The sequence below is a fragment of the Symphalangus syndactylus genome, chromosome 9 (assembly GCF_028878055.3).
Source record: "Symphalangus syndactylus isolate Jambi chromosome 9, NHGRI_mSymSyn1-v2.1_pri, whole genome shotgun sequence".
Classification (NCBI taxonomy): Eukaryota; Metazoa; Chordata; class Mammalia; order Primates; family Hylobatidae; genus Symphalangus; species Symphalangus syndactylus.
Window position 1 is genome coordinate 101690364 of NC_072431.2, and position 20679 is coordinate 101711042.

The window sequence follows — 20679 nt, forward strand, 5'->3', positions numbered from 1 at the left end:
GAACTCATTCATCAGATTTGAAAATAATCAGGTTTTTTACACTCTGTTATCATGGGTACGGTTGTTCCAGAGGGTGTGTTGGCAAACAGCCTACTGAACCATGTCCCAGAGACCAAACCACATCCATCCAAGGGCCTGGGTAGTTCTTGCTCCTTTGCTAGCATTTATTCCAAGTACACTTGCAAAGCATAAGGGAAACTCTTTTGCAAACCAAAAATGATCCTAGGTGTTTAGGAAAAAATAATGCCAAAAGTTGGCATGGCACAATTCATGTCATTTTAGGGTACCTAGATAATTAAGTCTCAGGGCTAGACGTATTCCAAATATTTGGATAATTCAAAGTAATTTGCACAGACATAGTAAAAATCTATTTTAGGTGGTGGAATTTAATATATATTGCTTGGTGAGCCTTTAGTCTTCTGTGCAATTTTAGCCCTAATATTTTAACATTAAAAGGTTTAATGTTATAAAGCGTACTTATAAGTTTGTGAACTAACAAACCATAAAACAATAACATGTGTTTAAAATTTGAAAATATACTGCACTGAGCTCTGTTTTCTAAAATAAACTTTGAACTATTTATAAAAAATCTTAAAAGTCATATTTACTTTTTCATATTTCAATTAATTAATTGGTGAATTCAATGTAACAGCTGTATAACTCCCATGAGTTTCTCTATCCAAGTCTCTACAAAGGACATGGTAACTAAGTCCATTAATCAAAGCTAGGAGATGAACGCTAGAACTGATTTTTACCATATCTTTGCTGAATGATCTAAAGTAAGTTACTTAATCTCTCTTAGCCTCAGTTTTCTCCTTCCTGAGACTATGCACCTTGAACAAGTATGTTTTAAACCATATGAATTAAACCAGTAAAAGCAACAGAAGTATCCTTTGACACAGGAGTTAAAAATATTTCTATATATATACATATATAAACATATGTATATATATACATATATAAACATATGTATATATATACATATATATACAAACACACAGAGAGAGAGAGAGAGAGAAATTACTATGTGCTAAATGATTTCTCTGTTATCTCATTCAATCTTTAAAAATTATCCCCATTTTGTCAATGGGGAAATGAGGAACAGAGGGGTGAAGAAATGGAGGTGCAGCTAGATCTGAAGCTAGGTAGTCTGATTCCTTGTTTTCGTTTTCAATCAATGCCTCACCTTGCTTCTTAAAAAGAACAACAACAACAACAAAATTTTATTCTTAATTCCAACTGAGAGCTGTGGTTTCCCTGAAAAGATAGCCTATTGTCTGTGTGAAAGGTATGAAAACATTTCCTAGTTCTTAAAATATGAGCTAGTGGTCATTATTAACATTATTGTTAATGATACAGAGACTTGGTATTTTCCAATTTAACATTCAAGATTTCAAATATTAAAAAATGACCCCCAAATTCCATGACCTATAGTGATTTGAGTGTCCACTGGGGTATAGATTTGAGCTGCATTTGCTCCACAGGTCTGGGTGGGAACAGGATGATCAGCCTGGCCCTCCATCTGGGGTCAGGATTACAATGTGGTTGTGTTCCCCACTTGTTGCCCTGGGTTCAGGGAAATGATATGCTCCATGCATGGGTCTAGGGATTCATAACATGGCCAGGAAAAACCCACAGAGGAACATCAGGGACCTACTGTTAAAAAAAAAAAAAAAAAGGAGAGAAAGAGCCTAAGTACATAGTTGACATGGATAATAAATATTTGCTGGCTAATTGTCACTGCTTCCATGCATCCACACCTCCTGAGATCCAGTCACCATGTTGCTTTAAGGTAACCAAAGCAAAGACAGCATGGAAGGGTCAGCTAGTCCTCTAGGGTTACTAAGAATGTGAGATTTGAAACCAGAGCTGGGTTCAAATCCTTGGTTGGCCACTTGCTGGCTAAATGATCCTGGGCACTGTCCCCTGTACATCAGTTCATTTGTCTACAAAAATGAGGACACCCACCTCATAGGAGAGTGGGATAATTAAAGAAGACAATATACATAAGTGCACAGAGTGCTTTGTGTGAGGTCGGGCCCGGCAGCTTATGCCTGTAATCCCAGCACTTTGGGAGGCTGAGGTGGGCGGATCACCTGAGGTCGGGAGTTTGAGACCAGCCTGACCAACATGGAGAAACCCCGTCTTTACTGAAAATCCAAAATTAGCCAGGCGTGGTGGCGCATGCCTGTAATCCCAGCTACTCGGGAGGCTGAGGAAGGAGAAATGCTTGAACCTGGGAGGCAGAGGTTGCAGTGAGCCGAGATCACACCACTGTACTCCAGCCTGGGCAACAAGAGCGAAACTCTGTCTCAAAACAAAACAAAACAAACAAACAAAAACCATATAGTGCTTTGTGTGTAGTTCCTTGCTGACACCTTACCACATAACAAGCACACGGGGCCAGGTGTTGGGGCTCATGCCTGTAATCCCAGAGCTTTGGGAGGCCCAGTTGTCAGCATCGCTTGAGGCCAGGAGTTTGAGACTGGTCAACATGGTGAGACCCTGTCTCTGTAAAAAGTTTAAAAATAGCTAGGCATGGTGGCATCTGCCTGTAGTCCCAGCTACTTGGGAAGCTGAGGTGGGAGAATCACTTGAGCCCAAGAATTTGAGGCAGCAGTGAGCTATGATTCTACCACTGTACTCCAGCAGGGATAACAGAACAAAATTCCATTAAAAAAAAAAGAGAGAGAGAGAGGAAGCACACAGTAATATGGCCCATGATTACCACTCAGTGCATGTTTAATACTATTATATAATTAATTATTCATATTTATTAATTTGATAAATAGATATTCTCTAGCAACTATATGCCAGGTGTTCAGATCCCTCCCCCTCAGGGAGCCTAGACGCTAGTAAGGAGATTACAACCTGGTTAACAGAGGACTCACTCGACTTTAAAATAATACTCCATTAATAACACTTACACTCCTTATATTTTCTGTTTAACTTGCTTGCTTGAGAATGGAGTCAGCAACTTACCCACCCAATGATAATGATCAAGTTTAACTAACATAAATCTATATACTTACATAGTGACTGAGGAAATAAAAATGGCCAGAGATTGATTTGTCATAAATGGGATAAGAGCAGGATCCCTGTAATCCTACCTCAGAACATTGTGAATGACACAAACACATCTCTGATTTATTTCAGATACTTAGGCATATATTTAAATAATCAAAGGCTTGGTTAGATAAACACAGAAAATGTGGAAGAGCCACAGTAATAATCCTGGAGAAGCCAATATTTTTGTATCACGTAAGTTGCATAACTATAAAAATCAGAAAGCTTAAGATTAGAATAAAAACAAACCTCTAAACACTGCTTCCAAGCAAAAAAAGTGACACAAAACAAACAAAAAATCCACACACAAAAAAACGATTAAGTGTATTTTAAATTATGCATTTAGTCTTAGAGAATGAAAGTATAATTAGGAAAGTAAGGTGGTGAAGCTGGTTAATTAGTAAGAATTTTCAAAATGCAGCAGAGGAAGGACAGTTTGCTCTATTACTAGTTCCCTGGATTCTGGTACTGACCACAAGGAAGAAAATCACCTTCACCTTAAAGTAAAGAAATTTATCAAAGAATAAAATCAAGCGGCCAAAAAATATTTAAGCCGACATTCAACATTACCTATAATGTAAGAAATGCAAACAAAAATTGGCAAAATCTTGCTTAAAATGATAATGTTAAATATTTCTGAAAATGCTATGAGGTGGACATCCTCCTGTATTATAGAAATAAATACAATTTAGTATACATTTTAAGAAATTTGGAAGGGTTATAATGTTTATTCCCTTTGACCTGTTAATCCTAATTCTGAAAATCTATCCTAAGGAACTAAGTAAAGATGTAATTAGTTTCAGATTTTTTTTTGTCTTTCTAATTTTTATAATCGAAGGACTATTTCTAGTAGAGAAAATTCAAATATCCAGAAATAGAAATGAGGAAATAGTTAAATTTTTAAGTGATACCCCATAAGATAAATTAGATAATTATTAAAATGTTTTCAAAAGACACTTGATAGGAAAAAATACTCATAAAATTTTTAAAAGCATGATATAAACTGTATATTTAGTATGAACCCAATTTTGATGTATTACATATATGAACAGAGAAAAAAGGCAAAGGAAATTTTCATTTGAACACATTCCTTTGCCTCTACGTATTAAAGGCAAAAAGTTTAGTTTACACCTATGCGTTTGGATCAAAACTATATTGGAATCCATTAACCTGGTTTTTTTGTTTGTTAGGTTGTTTTTTGTTTTTGTTTTTGTTTTTGTTTTTAAAGTACTGAAGCCTTGGGCCTGCAGCAAGGGGATTTCCGTACTAAAGTGCTAAAGCATTTGATATAAGGCCACCACATCTTCAGATGTTGCCACACCAGGAGTCAAGAGGCCTCATGCAGGGCTTCTCTGCAGAGCTGCACTTGACTGTGGCTGGCAGAGCTCCCAGGTACCAACGTAGAGATTCGGGGAATTTTGGGTAGAATTCACACCTGTTCAGTGTCTCTCTCCCACCTACTTATCATGGGTCCTTGAATTCTATCATTACGATTAAATGGTAGAATTAAATTATGATTTCAGTCTTATCTTCTCCCTGGAACTTAAAAAGTAGCCCACAGTGTGCGATGACATATTAAATCACAGTAACACCATCTCAATTAGTTTATCAGACTTTTCTTCCTTCATTCTATCAGCAAATGTTTACTGGGAACCTAGCAAGCACAGGAGAGATGGCAAACTGGGGACACGGAGCTGAATCAAACTGACCCCAGCTCTCATGGAGCTTGCAGGCTGGCGGCGAGGCAGGTCCATGGACAATGACAACACAGTAAAGCTCCATGAGGAAGAGACAAAGAGTGCAAGAGGCATGGCTCCTGCCCACCTGGGGAAGGCAAGAAGACTTCACAGGAAAGGTATATTTGAGCTGAGTCTTGACAAAAGGAGTGGAGTTTGCAGCAGCAAACAGGGATCATATGCAAGTCTAGGGAGGGCAGCCAGAGGCAGCAAGAAGCCCTCAGGAAAATGCCGGGCTCCTGAGAGGGGCTCCTGCAGCGAGATCACGGTGTGCAGAGATGAGTGGAGGAGAAGGGGCTGGCAGGAACACTGGACCAAACTGAGGCTCAGGTACCTTGGAAACAACGGGTGTGGCATGTTCCTAAGCAAGGTGCCAAAAGGGGGAAGGAAGTTCCACAAAAGGGTGCATGTAAAACACTTTACCAGCTCTGAAATTCCACCCAAGTGTGCTCCTTACACCTCAGATCCTGGCTCTATTTTGAAATCAAGGTTACTGACTTGGCTGTCTGGTTGCACTTTTAATCTCTGGAATACAAGGCCACAGTTGGATTAAAATCGCATCCTCCTTAAACACTTCTGTCCTGGGGACTGTGTATACAGTTTTGAAATAAAAATAATTGAGGCATGTCTTTATTGTCTGGGACCTAAGTATCCTGTGAAGCTAATGATTCATCTTACTCATACTACAGCAATACAGCAATCATTTAGTACAATCCAGCTTCTCAAACAAGTGATAAAAAGACTATTTTAAAAGGATATCAAAAGGGAAAACATACTTTTTGTAGTTTAAACTTCAAGATTGGATTCTTGGGTTTTAAGAAAAAAACAAAAACAAAAAACAGCCCTAAACCTTTAGGAAAACTTTGCTTCCTCTGTCTACTCGAATGTCCCACCTTCCATCTCTATCAAAGCACAAATTTCCAGATAGATCTTCTGTGCTTCCCACAAAAAAAAAAAAAAAAAAAAAAAGGCAAGACAGAGTCATCATCCCAAAGTGCAAAGCAAACTTTCATTATTAGCTGTGCTGGCAAAAATCTTGGAAGTGTAAGCTACAAACATTCCAATAAAATGATCAAAATATATCTCTGCAAAGCAGAACTTCCCTGTAACAAGATTGTTAAATTTCCTTTTTTTTTTCCTGGCTTTTCTGACACAGCTGAACTTATTTGCACAATGTTCCAAAGCAGACAGGGACACACGCATGCTCCCACGTCCACAAATACACAAGAAAGAGCCGCTTGAAAACTTTGTCTGAGAGGGGGTGTTCTGACCCAAACCATATGCAGTTTTTTTTTTTTTGCCCAGATGCATCTGAATTCAGGCTCAGGAACATTAAACAAACATAAAAACAAGACCCAGCAATGCGCGTGCTGGGCTGGGTGACAGAGGCAGCTAGCAAATATTGGGATTGTATTTCACCAGTTGCCGTGGTTACCAAAACAGGGTGGATACTGGCAGAAAGAGAAAGAAATAAAACTGAGAAGACAATGAGTCCTAGGAGAATGTCTGAGTGTGTGTACAAGGAGCCGGTTGTGAGGGTGGAGAAGGTAGGGCCCAGAGAAAAGATGGGATGGAAAGGGATGTTTCAAAACCCCTCTGTGCTTGTGTGAGCAGTGGGCTCAGTCACCACTCCACACCCAGCATGATGTGGAGCTCTAGAACCCGAGGAAGATCCATGCAGGCACAAAGAAAACAGTGAGAAAACATGGGGATTTGGGTTGGTGACAAGCAAAACCAAGGCATTTTGTACTAGGTGCCAAGGGATGAAATCCTCAGCATGTATTCATACGCTGGCTGGCAAATAAGCCAAGTCAAGACCACCAAGTTTCTGGAAGAGTCATAGAGAATTGAGCCCATTCCTTCGGGCAATTTGATGATCAGCTTCAATTCCCAGTTGACATAGAAGGGAAAAGCTGATTGGCCTCTTTCACCCCTGTGTACTTCGCTTCAATAACCAAATTGCAGAAAATACTTCATAAGCTATCACCTTAGAAAGGTCACTCTCACAGCAACCAGTGGATGACTTTCCCCATCAAACCTTGATAGTATATACAGAGGGAAGTTCAACACACTTGAAAATCAGGAACCTGGGTTCTAATTCTCCTTCTTCCATTCATTAGCTTCTTGACCTTAGACAAGTTATTAACTTGAACTTCAGGCCTTTTTTTCTCAAAAGAAAGGATTTTGCCAAAAGAATCCCTGAACTCCCTTCCTGTTTTGGAATTTGGTGATTCATAGGCAGTTAATCATCTCTCAATTCTTGTTTTCAAGACACATAGTCAAATGTATATTCTCGTGTATTTGGAGTTCTGATCAGGTCATGGAATACAAACTCTGTAAGAACTTATTCTTTTCTGTAGAAATATAAATAGATGGTTGCTAGCCCTTCTCTTATCAATGACCTCATAATCTAATCATTTACATTTTATTTTTAAGATGACATGATACGTTCCTAAATTAAACTTTCTACAGTTTAAATGGGCAAAGTGGCAATGGCATATAAAAGGTCATACTTCCAGCCAGCAGAAAGGAGATGGGGCTTCTGTTAGCTCTCAGTGTTAGTCTCAAAGTGCTATCACTTTTAATTCTTTAATAACAATAGCTAAACTCAAATTTAGCACTTGTCTCAGCCAGACAGAGATATAGAGAAGACTCCTCTCCAATATTTAGTTGATGAGGTCTAGAGAGTTTAATAGGTATAAGCAAAGAGGAGGTGGGGCCTGAGCTACTAATTTGAGCCTAATCTTACTTTATACAACTGAGCTTTATTTTTATAAAGGCACGCTTTTATTCAGAATAAGTTACCATGGGAACGCCAGGGATAGCATGATATAACAGAAACAGGACAAAAATCAAAGAAGACCTGGGCTCAGGTCCTGGTTATGCCACTGAGTGATCCTGGAAAAGTCACTTAACCTCTCTGTGTCTATAAAACAAGCATAGTAATTTTCCCTGTTGATCCTACAGGGTTGCTATGAAGCCCCAACAATATGATATACATGGAAGCACTTTGCAATTTGTAAAGTGCTCTACTAAAGTAAACTCACAGGATAACAATCCCTACTGCTGGCTAAACATTACAATTAAGGGCTAGAACCAGGAGCCCAGTGCTTGGGTTCACATCCCAGACCATATTTTACCAACTGCGTGGCTCTAAAACATACTCAACCGCTCAGTTTATTCACTCGTAAAATAAGATTAAGGACAGTATCTGGGCCAAGAGTAGTGGCTCACGCCTGTAATCCTAGCACTTTGGGACGTTGAAGTGTGAGGATTGCTTGAACCCAGGAGTTCCAAGATGAGCCTAAGCAACATAGGGAGACTCTGTCTCAAAAAAAAAAAAAAATTATCTGGGTGTGGTGGCTCATCTGCAGTCCTAGTTACTAGCTGCACAACCTAGTACGTGGGAGGATTACTTGAGCCTGGAAGTTTGAGGCTGCAGTGAGCTATGGTCCCTCCACCGCACTTTAGTCTGGTTGATAGAGCAGGATGTCTCAAAAAATAAAAAAAGAAAGAAAAAAGAATATCTACCTCATCGAATTGTTCTAAAAATTGAGAATATATTGCAAGATGCTTAACATAGCTCCTACCACATACATAAGTGCTTGATTCAGGCTGGCAATAACTACTTTCTACCATGGTGTTTTAAGAAGGAAAATCGCTTTTAAGGTGAGACACAGCATACATACAAGTGAGCGTGTAGATTGTTATTGTTGCTGCTGTTGTCATGGAATCTTATGTAATTCCTATTCATCTGCATGGTGGACAGTGGTTTTCACAGCAATGAGGGAGGAGCATTCTGAGAAACGTGGTCATCTTACTTCAGCCCATCATCATCATGTTTTGATCACAGGCTACAGAGTCACATGGCTGCTGGCATGATTCAAAAGTTGCTGAGAGCTTCTTTAAAGTCAATAGCACTTCCTTCCTGGTCACAAAGATTCTGAGAAGCAGACAGCCTATTCATTCATTGCTTTTTATTCCTGGACTTTTAGGAAGTGAAGCTGGGGATGATTAAAGCAAATAGGCAAATCGAAGCACTGCATTTTTCAGGAGTGCCGGAGAGATGTTACCTGGAGACTGTCTTTTCATGTGTATAAGCTTTCTAGGCAACTCCATCTGGAGCCAGGCTCCTCTGTGATTTATCTGTTGGACAGTGGGTGGCCAAGGGGCACCGTAGGCAAACAATTATCCAGTTCGATAATTAGGGAGGGGAAAGGCAAACACAAACACACCCAGGTTGACATTCAAAACAAAGTGGATATGCAACCATGGGTTGCTCACCATACCTCCCTAGTTCTTGTCTGCCAGGCTGTGCGGAGGAAACCACGAGCCGACAGAAGCACTGTTAGTAATGTATCAGTGCAGCTGACAGAGAAATCACAATTCTAGGTAGAAATGTGAAGGCCCCAGCTCAGGGTCCAGTTTTGTGTTTAAAATATGGCTTTATCCCCCTAAACCTTTAGTGGGCCTCGGTGTCCTCACTTGTGAAAGAGGGAATTGGAGAAGGTTCTAACTAAGTAGTCTCCATTTCTAAGATGCCTTGTCTTTCTCATCCTTTTAGCTTCTTTCATTGATTCATTAATGCATGTACTTAGGTATCTATTCAATAAATTCCAAACCTAACTATAGACGAGGTATTGACAATAAATGATCAAAATACAGCATGACCAGTCCAACACAATGGAAGAAATGGCATTTAGTATGGATGCTCAACTCCAAGGAGGACAATGACATTCCAACTTCTGTTTTCAAAGAAACGGACACACCGCTTTTCTCTCCAGGAAAAAAAACATGACAGATTTAGGTATTTTTCAAAGAAATAAAATGAAGTCAGCTACTCTTGATAGGCTGATTACTTAGCTTAGAATTCATCTGGATTTATCCCACTTCATCCCACCTTCATCACCATTGCTAGGGTTGGTTCCTTCCCATTATTTTAATTTGACTCAACTCAACTCAGTTAAATTCATTTCTCATTCATGGGGCCTTTCTCAGTACAAGGAGCTTGCACGATGCAAAGATTATCTTCAAGGAGCTTTCAATCAATCAAGTGAGAGAGACACACACGTAAAATAAGAAAAGTCAAAACAAGAATGTGTTTGGATAAAGAACAGTGAAGTTGTACCAGTTAGTGAGGCTACAGAGCCCTGTTTAAACCAAGGGGGAATGCTGCTAACCACTTGACATCTTTTCCAGGTTATTTGGAGGTATAAACTATCCTTGCCATCCTTGTCTCCCATTTTTATGTAAATATAAATTAACCCAAGAGAATCTGATTTAATCTGCTGGTTACTGACATCTATCTAGTAGCCATATGATATTTTTATCCAAAGGATCAATGTTGTGATCAAAAAGCTTTGTTATTGGAGTCTGAAACTTTAGTCTTTGCTAAGTGGTGTGTCACTGGGCCAGTTTTATTAACCGTTTGTAGCCTCAGTTGCCTCAGCTGTAAAGTGGGGACAATAGGCCAGGCATGGCGGCTCATGCCTATAATCCCAACACTTTGGGAGACTGAGGCAGGAAGATCTCCTGAGGCTAGAAATTTGAGACCAGTCTGGCCAACATAGTGAGATCCTGTCTCAACAAAAAAATAAAAAAGTCTAGCTAGGTGCACACTTGTAATCCTAGCTACTCATGAGGCTGAGGTGGAAGGATTGCTTCCACCCAGGAATTCGAGGCTGCAGTGAGCCATAGTCATGCCACTGCACTCCAACCAGGGTGACAGAGATCCTGCCTCAAACAAACAGGGACAATATCTCTGTTGTGGGGCTGTACTGAGGAGAAAATCAGGTCACATCTGTACATATCTTTTTCCTACTATCATTCCTGGTATCAACACTCCCTAGCCTTCACTAACTCTGAATAAACTTAAAGTGAAATCTGGGCAGAGTGGTCAGAGCCCTCCATCATTTTAATCAGTCCTATATAGTAGTAGCCACCTCATAGTTAATGAGACACAAGACAGGTGTATGGCCACATCTCCACCCCTAACCCTCACTGCTTATTTAGCTTCCAAATCGTTACTGGTTTCTTTAAAATAAAAACAAAAACCCCTTTCAAAGCTAAATAGAATTGGTCTAGTTCCCATAAATAGAAATGAACACATATCTACATAACTCTGAGAACACCATAACCACATCACTACAGAATCATTTGCACGCTGTAGAGACTGGAAATGTGTCCCAGTATGGTTTGCATTTCTCCTACCCCCTCCTTTCCTCCTTTTCCCCTTTGAATGTTAAAAATGTCCACCAGGTATCTATCAGTGAATTTCTTTCTAGCAGATCCCACTTTCATCTAAGACACACATTGCTCCCAGGAATCTAGAAGGAAGAGCCTATGATGTTGAGAGGTTAGAAAGACAGAAGGCTCTCAGAGCTCTGAGTCTGCTCTGACCCCCAAAAGAAATCCAATATGTGCATTGTGAAGCCATGTCTGTTGACTTAATTCTTCAGAAAATGAATCCATAAAATGAAATTATAATTAGCCAGAATTATGATAAAAATAGCTTGGGCAGATGTGGCTACAGTACATTGATACTAATGTACATTAAATCAAAAGATTTGTACATGTGCTTCTTGATCTAGGATGTCCTAGATTAATGCACTGTAGAACTTGATAAAGGCACTGGGTTTGCTTGCTCTCACAATTGAAATTACTAATTTGGGGCAAAGAAAACAGATGCATTCTAATGGGCAATCACTACTCAGAAAAATTCTAACAAAGTTGTGCATTTAAAGCAATCCTGTCTTAAACTTTTGTCCACTTCCAAGACCTCCAAGTTTCGCCAGAGATTTAGGATAATGGCTTTTGTCTGTGGCCAACAGGGAGCTTGAAATGGACACTCTGACAGCACTGTCCCCAGGAGAATAAGTCTGCAGTGTTTTGGTGTGGGCAACACCTCCCTTGCAGCTCTCTGGTTACTTCTGTGCTCTGGGAACACACCCTGCAGAGTGCATTCATCACAATAGTCCATGTGTGACCTTTGGAAAAGTCCTTGAAAACAGTGAAACAAGAGTTTTAGTTGAAATCTGGAATCCATTCCAGTCTTACACAGGAAGAAAATTAGGCATAGAACAACAAAGCCCATAGTTCAGAGAAACCTGGGGAGTCTCTGGCTGACATTAAAATCGTGCAAGTTTTTTTTTCCTTCACTACTTTGTATTTCATAAAAGCTTTTCATCTGAGCAGCCCAAAGCTGCTAGAAAATACTGTATGGTTAGTATATGGCAATAACTGATTTCTCCAGTAAAGATGCAAGCATAATAAGAACAGAGATGCTGAGTGACATATTCAAATTCACTTAACATTTTTCCAGTGCTATTCTTTCAAACATGAGCAGCCAATGCTACCATTTTTTCCCTTCAAATTGATGTATTGGCAATAACAGGGGTAGAGGTGGGAGCTTGGGGCAGAGAATAGCTGTACTCCCTAAGCCCCAACCCAATGATAGAGTTCATTAGCTCAGATGCTGTGGACCTGGAAATATCCATTTTCTTAGAACATGAATCAGCCTCGTGGTGTGCTTACTCAGTAAATTTAACCCAACAAACATTAGTGGGGTAAAACTATTTTTGTAAGTACAGACGAGTTCCCTTTGTTTCCAGCTGACATGATTCACTATTCATTTGCCAAATCATATGATTTATTTCATACGTATAAATAAGTAAAAACCTGTACCACCTTTGGAAGCATTTTCCTTCTTTGCCAGCAAGAAGAGAAGAAGGACACTTTTGAGTCAAGCAGTGGCATAAAATCCAGTGAAAATCAACAGGCAGAGAAATTCATTTTGGAATTGTGTTTTAGAATCTATCTAACATCTATCTGGAAGGTCCCTCCAAAAGGTACAGACCCTGAAGCAGATAAGAAGATTCCGAAGTAAATCACAGGGAGTAACATCTCAGACACAGACCCTGAGTATTTATTCATATACATGAAGAACTTACATTTATTTTTCTTAAGTACCTTCACAGTTCATTTTTTCTTTTCTTTTTTTTTTTTTTTTAAAAGATACATGGCATTACTTTGGTCTCCAAAACAGTTGCCAGTTTGAACTTTATTCTGCCAGCAAGTATTTGGTTTGGCTCAGCAGGGCTCAAGTTGAAAAAATATTTGCCGATTCCAAAAAGATTTAACGAGCTTTGCTGCAAATGCTGGTGCCATTTGGCACATCACAGGGACTGTGGCACAGCAAAGAGAACGCTCTCGACCACAGATTTTATTTGCCCAAGGTAGCCAACACTGGGAGCTCAGTTGATTCCTCGGGTCGAGAAGCTGCAAGTCAAATGCGTGAAGTTTCCAAGAGAAAGTGACCAAAGCAGGCATGAGAAAACTCTTGCTGACATTGAAAAGGAAGTCACTGGGTCTGACTCCACCCTGCACAGGAATTGATGGCTAACTTTCAGAACTATCAACAACATCCTCACACCAACCATCAGATACAGTCTCTAATGCTGCCAGTCAGCAGACCAGATTAATCTCCAACTTCTAGCAAAAGCTATCCTTATCCAATATCAGATGCTAGAAAATTTGCTGCAGTGTATTTTGTAGTCATGTGATACCTTATTAATTGTGGTATGAGAATTAAGCTATATGTAAACTAAATGACCTATTTCAAGTAACTCCACTAAATATAATCACCAAGCTTACTTGATATTGCAAAGACAGACACGTATTGTATTGGTTTTGCTAATATTTGGTAGACTATAGATGCACAACTCTATCTGTGATTGGAAAGACTGACCTTACTGCAAACATATAACATATGTTAAAAATCACTGAAGATTTTCACCTGAAATCATGCCTTTCAGTAAGGGTTGCAAGAAAATAAGGCTCTCATCCTTTCAAATCAATGTCACTTCTGACAATATAACAGAAAACACAAAACATTTTCATACCAGTGTGTGCTTAAGCATCAAGCTTCTGTCTTAATGAATATGGGGACAGGAAGAGTGGCATTGAAACTGTAACTACCTTGAAGAATGAGTAGTTTTGTATTATTTTTATTATTTCACATGTTGAGCAAATATATACATGCTTGGGTATATCCTACCCCAACTTGTATGGATCTACCAAAACTCCTAAATGTTCCTTTCATTAACACCACATGCCAATCCAGTGCTTGTTACATGATTATCTGACGCCAAGGCTCTGTAACAAATATCCTCAAAAACAGAGGCAGTCTCTGCACTGCCTTTCATTCACCAAAACAAAGATGGAGCCCTCTACCTAGCTTAACTAAGATTTTGGAGTCAGAGTAAAATTCAAAAGAAAAAGTCACAGAATAATGAAAGGGTGATTATAACTGTTACTTACCATTTTGGCTTCTGAATGCATTGGTTGGACCTGGGGAGAAGCACAGGGGTTGCTGAGATTTGGACCTTGCATCCCCATGATGCTGGAGTTCACTGACATTTGTCTCTCCATCTAAGAGAAAGGAAAGAAAAGAATTAGAAGTCTGCAAAAGGCAGTCTAGGCCATTAGACAAAGCTGCACTTTTCTGTCCAATGGATCGTTGAGTATTTCTTTGAAGAAATCCTGAGAAGGCCTATGGTTTGGTGTGTGGTAAGCAACGCCCCCCTGAGCCTTGAACCCAAGCATATTGAAGAAGCATCCAAAGCTGTGCTTCGACACAGGCCGCCCCAGGCCAAAGAGAACTACACTGTCATGGCAGATCACTTTCAAATAAAATTACCAAATATTTCCACTTTTGTAAATACTCCAACTACCACCAATAGTGCTTATTTGTATGGCTGTAAAGAATAATATATCCATACAAAAGCTATAGGAAAACTAAACGATCCATTTCAAGTAACTCCACTAAATATAATCGCCAAGATTACTTACTATGAAAGGATAAATAATATACCAAATGGTTAACTTGGGATATCTATGGCTTTTTTTGTCTCTAAATTTTATATAGTAAACATAAATCTTTTGGGCAATCAAAATAATTAGTTTTAAAACCAACACTCTAGAGGTGGTGGGCCTTCCTGTTACCCTAGTTCACAAACACAATCATTATGATCCAGCCAGGCATTTGAGCTGCTGCCCAGTGCATCTCTTCTTCCTTGTTACCGCGTTACTCTACGCAGCCGCAGTTTCAGGCCTGGCTTCATAGCTGGGCTAAGTCTTTGGGTAGGTGAAGAAAGCGGCTGAGGGTTTTGTATTTCACATGAATGACCGCTCTCACATTGTCTTCCTGCTGGCCTGCCATTGTGTCTAAAATGAACATCGTTCAAATACCTGAATTGAGTTCTGGCATTTTAATCTCCAGGGTGCTCCTATTAAGAAGTGAATACAGCAAAATGTCTACTTCCATCCAGGAAGGGTGTGTTTGATTAATAATATTTTCCATTTGGTGGAAAATTAACACTTTTAAAAGAATAAGAATAAACCAAGTACACTTAATACTAAAATCACACAGAAAAGAATTAGACTTTCCTCAGGGGAACAAGAATAGATTCTTCAATGCAAGCGTGTTTCCATTTGCCAACAGATGGAAATGAAAACAATGATTGGAAATTTTAAGAAACCAGGTTTCTGCTTAAAGTTAGCTTAGGTAGTCTTGGAAAATATGGAGTTGCTTACTATTGGAGGTGTTCAAAGAGTGGAGGACTGAAATCTCACGAACAAGAGTGAAGCTTGAGAGGGATCATTGGACTAAATGACCCTTAGAGGTCTCTTCCCTTGTTGTGATTCCATGACTGCAATTTCTGTTGTGTCTGCCCCGGAGGCAGGGGTATAATTATGACATAAATCTGTGGGTTAGTAGAGGTGCTAGCTAAAAGCTTTCTCTCAATTGACTGGTGGCTACTCCCTGTGACAGTTAAGAGCCATCAGTCTTACCTTAGCCTGAATAAGCTGATCGGTCATCTGGCAGTGTGCAGATGTGTGAAACTGTTTCAAGAGGAGCTAACCAAGGTGAATTTTCTGTACATTTCCAAGCACTTCCGTACAACTTTTTGAGGCCTTGCCAATTCAGTCAAATAAAATGTTCACTCCCACACACCCCCCTAAATCTCTGAACAGCTACTCTAATTTTTAAAATTATTTTTATTGTGGTAAAACACAAATAACATAAAATTACCATTTTAACCTTTTAAAAGTATCATTAAGTACATTAAGTTCAGGGCCATTAAGTACATTAATGCACTGTAATTGTAAATCATGAAGAATTCAAGAGTTTCATTGCTCTAAAAAAATGTTACTTTTATCTCCCCTTCCAGAGGCTGGTGGATGGGAGAGCTGGAATAGTATTTGACCCCTTATTCCGACTGGTGACCCTCTCAGAGAGGGCAATCAAATTCCAAAATAGCATTTGCTTACAGTTTGCCAAAGAAGTATCTTTCAGAAGTACAGATAATTGTCCAGAGCCTTCCAAGCTACTAGTTATATAAAGAGGTAAGAGTAGCCTGCTCACAGCTTCTGGAATTGTAGTCAGCAACGCTTCCCACTTTTTGGAAAAGTTATAGTCTCTACCTAACCTGTGATTCACAAAATGCCAGTTTTAAACAGGCTGATTTATCTATTTAAAAAATTGCATTTCCAACTTCATGACTGTTGTCTTATAGACCTAGAGTGTCAACAAGAGCCTCTTCAAAATAACTATTTGGTGCTTTGGACTAATAAGGCTCTGTCTGCACCAGGAGCTTGACTTTAATGAGTTGATTAGAATAAAAAGCCCAGAAGATGGGAGTGGCTTTGCTGAATACTGGGCAACATTTAGCACTGCAGGTAAAATACCCATGTAAAGGATTTCACCTTTTGCACACATTGGAAAACAGGAGCTAGCATGTCTGTAGTTCAGTGAGGTTTTGTAATTATAAATGTGTGTTCATGCTTCCAAATTATTAAAGCATTTGAATTTCAAGATAAGAAATCACAACCCAGCGAACTCCTTGAAGGCAATGCCTGCCTTGTTCTTCATCTTGTCCCCAGCACCCAGCACAGTACTTGGCACATAGAAGGTGCTCAACAAGTTTATGAAATGGATGAATGAGTAAATGAATGAAATAATACATGATTTTGTTTCACACCTAGACTTCATAAAATGTGTGGTCCAGCAGCATGCATTACAAATCAGTGAAGAATCTTGTCCTCACTTATAGACACAGACTTATTTTTTATACCCAGGGAATCATGGTCTTCCAGGGCAGAAACTCTAGGGGAAGAGTCTCCCCTGGGACCAGGTTTGAAATGCCTAAGTTATAGTACAGGAACTGGTGACGTGATAATAAGGAAGAAAGGGCCTAGGTTTCTAGGGCCTGGAACTCTTACGATATGCTTTTTAGAGATCTTAAGTTAATATTTATTAGGTACATTGATGTCACTCAAGACCAGGACTTCTCAACCTGAAGCCTGTTGAATATTGAGCTAAATAATCCTTTGTTGTGGGGGCTGTCTTGTGCATTGTAGGATGTTTAGCAGCATCTCTGGCCTCTACCCACTAGGTGCCTGTACCTTCCCACTGACCCTAGTTGTGACAACCAAGGGAGTCTGCAGATATTGCCACATATCCCCTGGGGGACAAAATCACCCCCAGGTGAGCATCGCTACTCTAAACTGACACCTATTGCCATGGCAGCTGTATACATCAATGTCACAGGTTTGGGAGCTCTTGACCTGAACCTTTGCTGGTACTCTGAAGCACTAACAGGAGGTCAAGCTGTAGGAATAAATGATGTGGGAGAAACTGGTTTCTCTGTGTCCTTTCAGCCTAAGTGTCTCATCTTTGTCTCTGGCAATGGTGCACAGCTTAGCCAAATTTTTTTTTAAAAAGTCTCTGCAGTGGTATTTTTCTGGGCAATGCATAGAAGTTCTAAAAAAATAATAATTTTTGGATGGGAACAACTTAAAGCCTAAAAGAAGACAGCTTGTTGTGGAAGTCTTTACGTAATTGGTTGGGTTGAATAAAATGTGGGATAATTGCATTGATGGTGCTGTTTTCTTTCATCTAAAGGGGTCTAAGGAGAGCGACATAGGTAAAGTCAACCAACGTGATCTGTCTTCTGGCCCAATGTTGCAAAGACTGTTTCTAATCTGGACTACTCAGTATTTAGGGTGGGCAAGTCCATTTCCCTAAACTGAGTCTGCGGGCCCTTCACCGTTCCCCTGCCTACACTTAGATAAATGAGCAAATTGCTCAACCTGGGATGATCTGAGCTCTCAGTGTCAGTTGAGATGTGGGTTCTAGCCACAACTCTTCACTCACAAGCTGTGTGACATTGGAAAGCTACCTTCAATTTCTTCTTCAGCTTTTCATCTGTAAAATGAGTGTATCAATAATTACTGCTACTGTATCCCCACAGGATTGCTGTGAGAATAAAATGAAATAACAATAGAAACAATTTCTTAAAATGCTAAAAGGCTTTGCAAGGCATTGTTAATATTGTTGTGGGGAGGGTTTTAATTGAGTTGTTATAGTGCCTCTAGGGCTTCTGAGAACTCCGGTGGCCCTGTGAATACACCAGCCATCTTCACCAAAGCACAATGCCAGGGAGAATGAAGAAGAGGTACAGGGTAGAGGTCCATGGAAGGAGAGAAATATTTCTTCTGGAAAACTGGGTATCTCCCTTCTATGTTTATCTATTATTACTTTTTGTTTTTGTTTTTTGAGACGGAGTCTCGCTCTGTCACCCAGGCTGGAGTGCAGTGGTGTGATCTCGGCTCACTGTAACCTCCGCCTCCCGGGTTCAAGTGATTTTCCTGCCTCAGCCGCCTGAGCAGCTGGGACTACAGGTGCATTCCACCACACCCAGCTAATTTTTCTATTTTTAGTAGAGATGGGGTTTCACCATGTTGGCCAGGCTGGTCTCGATCTCTTGACCTTATGGCCTCCCCGCCTTGGCCTCCCAAAGTGCTGGGATTACAGGCGTGAGCCACCACGCCTGGCCTTATCTATTATTTTTATTGTTTGTTATTAGATAATGATTATGAGTGGAGACTCAGAAGTCAGACTACCTGGACCTAAGTCCTACTTCCATCACCTACTAGCTCTGTAACCCCAGCCAAGTTACTCAGTCTGTCTATACTTCAGTCTCCTCATCTGTAAAATAGGTATAACAGCAGTGTCTATTTCACAGGTTTGTTTGAGAGGGAGAGAGCATGTGCATATCATACAGTAGTTAAGAGAGTGGGCTCTAGAGCCAGAATTCCTGGGTTCAAAACTCAGCCACTCTGCTTCTCAGCTGAGCAAGTTACTTGCCTTTCTTTCCTCATTCAAAAAGTGGGGACAGTAATACACCCATTTTATAGAATTGTTTTATGTGATGACAAAGTGCTTGGAATGTGACTAGCATACAGTAAACACTCAATAAATACTGCTAGCATGATTAACAGAACAACAGAACATGATATGCATAAATGCATGTTAGCAGCTATTATGTATGATGATTGTTATTGATATTATTATAGTTATTATCCTGAGTCCTAGTTAGACCACTCACTGGCAATTTAAGAACACTCTGTATATGGCCCAAACTGGAGTAGATATGAAACACCATCTCCCTGAACAAATTCCATTCCCTGGGTGTCACAGGCTCACTTGTCACCATGGACCATATCTCATAGCAACGCACTGAAGGGTGGGGAAGCCAACACGATGCCTGGGGACGGGCAACTGGGCCCTCAAAGCAAACTGGCACACAGCTCAACCCTCCATTCAGAAGCAGCCGCCTTCTTTCCCATCAGCTTGGATCTCAGTTTCCTTTGACCTTTCAAGAGTGGCAAACCTCAGTGCAAGTGACAAGCTATTGTGAGACACACAGAAACACTTACTGGCATCAAGACGGCGGAAGATCCTGGCATTGTAGGGTTGGGCAGGGTCCCAGGCATGGAGGCTGGCATGGGCTGTCTCTGTCTGTTGTGGAGATGTAGCAGAGAAGATAGAGAGCCTGGGACAGGCCTGGGACAAAGAAAAAAACAAACAAACATGATTCCTGGTGCCCTGGCCCTGTCTCCCGAGTGTCCAGAACAGCAGGGACAACAATGTCACATGTGCAGCAGATCAGATCCACTGATGGGAGAGTCACATAATTGAGGATATTAGGGAAATAATAACAAATAAAACACAAGCCTGGTTTCCTTTGCTGCTTCCTAGTTAATATATCAAATTCCACTTCATTTCCTGACCTCTGTTATCTAACTGATGTTCAATAGAAACAAGCCAATAAGTCTCCTAAACTCTCGCATCTTAGGAAAGGAACTTGGTGGTGAAATCCTTTGTTTACTCAGAAATCTCAGCCCTCTGAAGTGTCTTAGAGCCTGAGATCTATGTACATTTATTTTAGCCACACTCTCCCACACCTCTGCCTGGAAGCCTGCCTGGCTTTGCTCTGGAAACACTTTCACTCTCTGGATTTTCAGAGCAAACTTCATTCATGAATTCCCAGCAGAAATCTGTTTTGACTTTTTCAGCGTTCTCCACTGTGAATGGAAAAAAATAAACCAAAGAAGCCGGATCCCGGGGCGGCAGCACAGCTGGCCTTTCTCAGAGCGAGTCCGGAGCCTAGCCTCCAATTACCAGCCTCTCATTTCATAATAACGCGAGGTGTTAGGCTGTTTCACAGAAATTGATTTGCGCCTGACCTACAAGACTTGGGTAAGCACTCCTCGGGGGAGTATTGTACATAGTTTGAGCTTTTGCTTCAATTTGCCAGAAAAAAATTTTAAGGGCCTTAAATTGATTTAATGAGCCAGAGAATGTGGAGCTGAGGGAAAAAGGGAATCATTTGTGTTTATTAAAAATGGCAAACAAGTGACCTCCCCACATAAATTCTCAATCTCCTCATGCTTTTGCTCTGGGGAGCTGTATAAATGTCAAATCATTAAATTAAAGACCTAACAACAAACAAACAAAACAAAACAAACAAAC

At 40.2% G+C, this 20679-nt stretch overlaps 1 protein-coding gene across 7 annotated transcripts in view; it reads right to left on the bottom strand.

Moving 5' to 3' along the window:
- Window positions 1-20679, bottom strand: part of CREB5 (cAMP responsive element binding protein 5) — a 424247-nt gene that overhangs the window by 88962 nt on the left and 314606 nt on the right. For all 7 annotated transcript variants that reach the window (XM_055293576.2, XM_063608985.1, XM_055293577.2 and 4 more), the window contains 2 exons: window positions 19584-19710; window positions 14121-14231 (listed from right to left, as the gene is read on the bottom strand). In XM_055293576.2, coding sequence (XP_055149551.1) covers window positions 14121-14231; window positions 19584-19710 — 238 coding nt within the window. The remainder of the gene's footprint in view (window positions 1-14120; window positions 14232-19583; window positions 19711-20679) is intronic.